Raw genomic sequence first — 7,813 nt, forward strand, 5'->3', positions numbered from 1 at the left:
AACTCAATGGCAGTTGGAACCTAAGACATCTGGAATATATCAGTTTGGGAAAGGATGCTATTATTCATGTTCAGAGATTAATACAATCATGCCTGTTCATTAAATAGAGTCACCATCTTTTATTTTGGGATCACTGCGATCATCAAGTAGCAAAATTCCCAGGAATGATCATTTTAATTCAAAATGCTTGTGTCTTTGTATATTTCATACCAATATTATTCAGAAGATGTGTTTTTACTTCTTATTTGCTTTCCATAGTTTTTGGATCATAGAATATCTTCAAAATAATAGTTTCCTGAGCTGTTCTTAGAAGACATCAATGGCTTCACAAAAATATCCAACTGCCCCCATAGGCGTATGCGCCACAGGTCACTTCGTCTGCCATTATGAAGTTGTCAGTAACAATAATACTAAAACTTACTAGCTGGCTTCTTAGCAGAAATCTGTAATATGTCTGGATATTATCTTCCTGTAATATTATCATGTAACAAAAATATTTATGACACTTTCTATTTGAAATGACTCAATTATTTGCTCTTATAGGTCAGGCAACATATTTCTATGCTCAGACCCAGAAGTCTTTTGGGAAATGTAAGGATGTTAAAAACCAAATTAATAACACAGCACCTTTAGGAGGAAAAAAAATCCTGCTAGTTATAATTAAAAACATATTACAAGACTGCAGCAAAGAGAAGTTATTCCATCTATTGTAGCATAAGAAATTTGCTTACAGCTTTGATTTGATTTTTAAAAAGTTGTCTCTGACAGGCTTTATTACCCTGAAATTGTACATAATTGGAAACCTTTTCTTGTGCTTGCTGGACAACAAGTGTAAATTCAATTAAAGCACAAGTTTTCTTATTTAAATATTAGAAAAGGTTTTTTTTAGCATAGTGAGGTAATTCACTCATGGAATTCATCATTAAAATGTTTACTACCCATCAATGTCACAAAATGACTGTTTAAGTATTTTCTTAAACAGCCAAATATATGCTTAGTGCCACAAGCAAATTACTGTGTAATCATAATTTTGAATCTAAAAATATTTACTCACCTTTCTAATCTGAAAATACTCACTTATCTTTCTTAACTATGTCATCTAAATCTCATTTGCATTCTAATTATAAACAAAAAGTTATGAGTATCTTACACAAGGCAGTAAAATTTAAAGACTGAATGATTCATATGTTAATCAGTGCTGCTTCAGTTAAAAAAAGAAATGATGTGAACACATGTGTGTGGGTGCATCTATGCTAGAATGAAAAGCACATTGCTGCACATTGATTCAAACCTAAGGGATCCTGGCAAATCTTTCTTGAAGTTAATTCTTCATTGGTATAATAAAACAATGTGAAAATGTGGTTATCCTTAAAACATTTATCTGCTTAAATTAGCCATCTGCCTTTATTTTCTTATTAAACCCTTCCTTGCCATCTTCCTGCTCTGATTCTGCTAGTCTTTATCGCTGGTTGAATCAACTTTTTCAAATTCATGACCTGATTTTTTTTTAATTTACATGATTTACTGCTTTCAAGAGCTATCCTGTCCTTGCTTTCAAACCTTTAACCCCAGGTGAACTAATCACTTAATATGCAGATCCAATTTTCTGGATTTTTTATTTTATTTTAATGTTGCTAGCCAGCTTACAATATTCGCATCTAAAAGAAGAAAAATAGCAAATGTTTTAAGTAAAAAGTTGCATCAACCATTTTTGTTCTTTTTCCTATTTATTTCTTCCTGTTTCCATTCAAAGTTCCTGCCTACTGCATTCGGATGTGGCTCACTAGTTCTCAGTATGTCCCCAAAGTGCTTTTCTTCCATAGACTTTCTTTGTTTTGCTTGAGGACGTTTTGCTTCTCATCTAAGTTCTGTTTCAGTTCTCTCCCCCACCACAAAAAAGTTCTGAAGAAGCTTCTTAAAGGAGAAGCGAAACTTCTTCAAGCAAAACAAAGAAATTCTATAAAACAAATATTGAATTAGAAGAAGAAAAATATCTGCATGTTACCAACATAAAAAAAGGATTAGAAATTTAATTACTGCCTCCATTGGTGATGTCAAAATATCGCTGAATTACTGCCCTGTTAGAAGGTGGGCTGCTTGGACACAACACATTACTGAGACCAGGGATATAACAGACGTGTCATCTGTACAGAATCCCAGGTTTAATTCTTAACATATTTTGTTAAAAGGATATAATACAAGGAACTTTTTTGGGGTGCCTTTGGAAGCTACAAATAATTATGGACAGCATTACACCAGATGGAAGGATACTTTTTCCCAAACTATGATGCCATCTTGCCTTCATGTATACAACATGAAGGGATACTCGGCGACCATACAATATATGTATTTATTCTTCATTGTTTTAATTGTTTTATATTTTTATGATGTATGTATGCAAAAGTCACTTGTTGAGATGGGTAGCTCTAGAAATTAAATAAATGCATGCATAAATATAGAAATTAAATAAATACATACATAACTCCCCATAGTAACTGATTTAGGTTTTTTTCATTATAGAATTAAAGGTACAAATGTACCTTTATATGGGTATGTCTAAGTGCTTTTACCACCTCCCGGCATAGAGGTGGTATGTAAATGCCCTGACACAACACAAAACCAGCAGCAGTCTGGAGTCTGAAAAACAACAGGTCGGGGCCAAAAACAACAATGTTATAACACAGCAGCAGAGAGATAGGAGTTGTCAGATCTAGCAGAATAACAGAAAAACAAAGTTAGAAGAGACCTTGGAAGTCTTCTAGTCCAACCCCCTTATCATATGCAGGAGACCCTATATCATTTCAGACAGGTTGCTGTCCAGTCCCTTCTTAAAAGTCTCCAGTGATGGGGCATCTACAACTTCTGAAGGAAAGCTGTTCCATTGGTTGATTGTTCAGTCAAGAAATTTCTTCTTAGTTCTAGATTAAACCTCTCCTTAACTATTATAATAATTAATAATCTAATTATTAATTAATCTACATTACCAATAATTCTGAATAGCCTTTGTACCATAAAGAGTATTTATTCTCATATACGAATGCGCATCATCTTTATTTTTAAGAATCTCTCTGTTCCCTGTAGGTCTAAAGGCACTCTTCAAACAAACCAACAAACAAACAAGAAGCAAGCAAATAAATAAATAGATAAATAAAACAAGAGAGCAGCAGCAGCAGCTTGGAAGCATGCACATCTGCCCTAGGAGAAGGAAAAAAATAAAAGTAACTTGAGGAGACACAATATTCTGGGAGTTTACATAGAATGATGGAGAGCAACTTCACCAATTTGCTTCCTTATAAAAGGAAGACCTGCCATGTCAATATGTTAGCCATTTTATGAAGCACACAATGATAAAGGCTGATATAATTGATTGGTACTTATAAAAGGGGCTTTCTGCCTCTGGAAAACTTAAATGAATCTTCCAGAATGTTGTCTGTCCACAATTTACCTCTCAGCCCTTCCTCTGCACGTAAGGATTACATCAGTAGCAATGAAATGACTAACTTTTGGTGTTACCGTTTTTATTTTTAATTTCCTAATACAATGGTAGGAAAGACAGTGAGGACTGAATTATTATCCAATAATATCAGGCTGTGGGCAGTTGATGTCTACTGAAGTTACTTCTTTGAAATGAATTAAGGGTAGCTAACACAAAAATGTAGAAAATAGTATCTAAGTTTAAGTGGCATGGCTCCAAACATTTAACTTCCCGTAGTAACTGATTCAAGTTTTTTTCATTATAGAATTAATGATACATTTGCAGGTTTTGGGGTGGGTTTTTTTTCTGGGGGGGTGTTTAGGAACCAAGAGATAATATATATACAAACCTGCACATCGTAAGTCCCGTTTAGCAAAACAGGCCTTTGGGAACTGATGTCCTGTAGAACCCCCGACAGCACAGAACAGTTGACTTTCTGGAAGTCTTTGGAATGGCTGAACTGCACCATATTGTGGAGAGCCAAAATTTTAGTGTCGAGCTCAGCATCCTGCCTGGTGCGGTTGTGTAGCCCGAGGTGGTACTTGCGGAAGTGTTTTATAAGATCTGTGGGGTCGTTCCCATAGTAACCATAGCCACAGATGTTGCATTTGAAGTCCTGAAGCTCTGGAGACAGAGGCGCCGTATCTGGGTTCTCAGTTGCTGACAAATCTGCTTTCAATTTGATTGGCCTTAAGTCCCCATCAGAAGGCACTTGTGGGTTTTTTGAGGCCAATGAGGCTGGGCTTCCCCGGCCCTCAGCTTGACCACTTTGCACATGCATTGTTTCATCCATAGATTTTGGTGACGTGCGAGTCTCTTCACTTTTCTCCGTCAGATCTACTGACAGGTTGCAGGCCACATCTTGGGTGTCATCTGCATCTGATCTGAGAGGAGACTTCAAGGACTCAGAGATTCCCCCAACAGCTGGAGATGAGAAGGCCGGCATATTTCTGTCTGTCATCTCATCATGAGGGAAGGATGGAACATTTCCTCCCTTATTGTGGCTTTCATAATTGAAGCCAGCCTTTTCACTCGTTGTAGAGCTTTTCAAGTCCTTTTTAGAGCTGGGAGATGGCTCTGGGACATGCGTGCAAAAGTTCTCATCATTTTGCTCCACAGCCTCACCCAACTCAGTGTTGTCTTGCATCTGACCGGCAGAAATTTCTTCTTTTCTTTCAGTATTGTCACTTTCTGTACCTGGCGACTGAAGGGTCTCTGTTTCTCCTTCTCTAACAACGTTTCTTAGAGGGGGATTCTTTTTCCGGACCATATCTAAAAAATATATAAAAATGTGTATACAAAAGATAGAGTAAGATAACAACAATGTAGAGCACACTCAAGCAGGCCATCCCCCCCTCCACCCATTCCTGTATTTAAACATAAACAGTTTTTGCCAGACCAAACAAAAATGTTTCTCCAGAAGATTTCTGTACAATCTTGCTAAGCCAGACTTGGAAATAAATCCTACTTACATAAAGGGAAGGAACTTCTGCAGAAAGGACAGAAACATAATTGTGATTTCAGGTTGATCCTTTATTGTTGTATCATACATTGGCTAGATAATCTTGTTGAAAGTTGCTCTAACTCTAACCCAATTCATTATTAATTAATTAATTATAACATTATATTATAAATAAATAATTATATTGTAATTATAATAACATTAATGTTATATAAAACTATTCTGTTAGATCCCAGGAATGAGACCAATATTCCACCAAGCAATGTACAATTTGAACAAAGTTTTGTAGAAGGAATTATTTCAAGATTGAACCCAAATATATTAAAAAATATCACATTGAGATGCAGCTTTCCTCAACCCTTGAAACTTTTGGGATTTCTCAAATTCTAGCCATTATGATTACATATATATATCTAGAGGAGCCAGGATGACAAAGGAAGCTAAGCTATTTAGATTTTCTCTAGTTAGATACATCAGTATCTAATGTACTTAGATGCACTTCACAGTACCTTACAGACCTCTCTAAGCGGTTTACAGAGTCAGCATATTGTCCCAACAATCAGGGTCTTCATTTTATCGCCATCAGAAGGATGATTGGCTGAGTCAACCTTGAGTCGGTTAGGATTGAATTCCTGGCAGTGAGCTGAGTTAGCCTGCAAAACTGCATTCCAACCACTACACCACTATAGATCTTAGTATTTAGTACTAATATTTTGGTATCATTCAGGAAAAACATGCTGCATTCTTATTAAAATGATAAAAGTTGAAAAAATAAGCTCTGATGGATCATAAGAATTCATAAGAATCGGATCATTCTTATGCCAGGCACATTCATGCACAGAGATTTACTTATTTATTTTTGAAGTCTCCTTCTTCTTAAAACTAGTTTCAACAATATGCCACCTTCGTGTTATACTAGATCAGGGGTGTCAAACTCATGTCATCATGGCAGCATCATGTGAGTATCAGGACTTTTCCCCCTTTGCTAAACCAGGCATGGGCGTGACGCATCCGGGCCACGGGCCAGGAGTTTGACAGTCCTGTACTAGACTAATAAGAAAGGATTTTATTATGATCTTATGCCAGAACTCATATTCTAGATTAAAATTTTCAGCATCCCCCATCTCCTAGTCCTGTTAGCTAGAATTAAGGGTTGAATCCATGTGGCAAAGATTGATCTACTAGTACAATTAAAAATTTGTTTTAGATAATTGCCAATCGTTTCAGAGAAAGCAACTTTGTATCTCAACCTTCTTAAGGCAAAGTGAAATGTTTGCATGTAATCATAAGGCTAATTCAAATTTCGTATTGTGTGTGGCCCTACAATCCCATGTTCATGATTATCAAAAATACAATCTCCAAAAATGAATCTTGCAGGTGCTTATTGAATTGTAGAAATTCAATAATATAATACAAAGCCGGAAGATAGACTAGAAAGCATAGAGATCAATAGAGAAAAGAGGCTCCTAAGGCAGACACAAATATTCAACAGTCTACGGATATCTTATCTCAGAAGGCATTCATGAAACTCACTCCAGATTTATAGAGTCAATCATTATTGCCCAAATAAATTTAAGAAGGCAACCTAGAAACATCTGCTACTTCATTCATTTCTTCTCCAATGCTAGAGTAATATCCTACCCCAAATTCTTCCCCAGTCTAGAACTTAGAAACAGATACCTAGGAAATGGAGCAAAAGGTAGAAATTTCCAAAGCTTCTCAGGCCGCCCACTATAACATTTGAAAAACTCAAATGAAGCAGATTTTATCCAGAAAGCTCATATCAAGTTCTTCTAAAAATAAAGTTTTGTTGGACACTATCTACTACATTGCTCTATTTGAAAAATATATCCCTTTTTCTGCATTTGTACATTATCAGTATCATTATTCAAGAAGACATATTATCTAAATAAAAGCCCATTTGCAGTACTTCTAAATGGAGAAACTATCTATTGGCAAGTCACACTAGAGAGAGTGGAAATACAGAGAAAGAATATAAGGCATTCTACAATTATTATCTCTAAGACAAATAACAGATTGCACAATGCTTTATGGCGTGCCAAGAAGTTTTCCAGTTAACATTTCTACTTTAAAAAAAATACATACTTGTAAAATCATACCCAGCATTGACTTCATAAGGCATGTGGCTCTACAATGCTTTTTGTTGTGTTTTGCTTTTACTATTATTAATTCTATTAGTCAATTAGCTGGAAGGCTAACACAACTGGCTTAGAAGATACACAGCAGACACAGAAGACATTCTGAGAGCTGATCTGCACATCTGCAAAAGAAAACAAACAAAAAAGAGTCTCCCCTAAATTATGCATTTATGATTAGGGTTTTATTGAAAAAAAATATTCAGCATTCTATATACTACAGCAAAAATTACGGCTGTACCACAATCAGATTAGCAACCCACAGGGACTTTTTTATTTGCTCAATCCTTTCCTTATTTTCTCCAAAACAGTCTTAAAGATTACTAACTACTTCAGCTTCAACCTCAATAATACATGGGCAAACAATAGATACAAACTCAAGGTAAACCACTCCAAACTCGATTGCAGAAAATATAACTTCAACAACTGAGTGGTCAATGCCTGGAATACACTACCCAACTCTGTTGTTACATCCTCAAACCCTCATAACTTTAACTGTCTAGTGTGGACCTCACACCTTTCCTAAGAGGTCTGTAAGGGGGCATGCATAAGCGGACCAGCGTGCTTACCATCCCTGTCCTACTGTCCCCATTTATTTGTCCCCATTTCCTGTGTTCATGTCCATGTTTATACTTATATCAGTTATCTCGTACATGTTCGACAAACTAAATAAATTAAATAAATAAATAAATAGATTCATTAATTCTTGAAGGGAAAACC

At 35.8% G+C, this 7,813-nt stretch overlaps 1 protein-coding gene across 1 annotated transcript in view; it reads right to left on the reverse strand.

Moving 5' to 3' along the window:
* The window catches only part of TRPS1 (transcriptional repressor GATA binding 1), a 203,414-nt gene extending 196,214 nt beyond the window's left edge, over positions 1 to 7,200 (reverse strand). Inside the window, exons 1-2 of the mRNA XM_032222259.1 lie at positions 7,044 to 7,200; positions 3,825 to 4,747 (exon numbers count right to left, since the gene is read on the reverse strand). Coding sequence (XP_032078150.1) covers positions 3,825 to 4,747; positions 7,044 to 7,080 — 960 coding nt within the window. The 5' untranslated portion in view covers positions 7,081 to 7,200. The remainder of the gene's footprint in view (positions 1 to 3,824; positions 4,748 to 7,043) is intronic.
* Between the last annotated feature and the right edge of the window lie 613 nt (positions 7,201 to 7,813).

Source organism: Thamnophis elegans, chromosome 8, assembly GCF_009769535.1.
Source record: "Thamnophis elegans isolate rThaEle1 chromosome 8, rThaEle1.pri, whole genome shotgun sequence".
Lineage (NCBI taxonomy): Eukaryota > Metazoa > Chordata > Lepidosauria > Squamata > Colubridae > Thamnophis > Thamnophis elegans.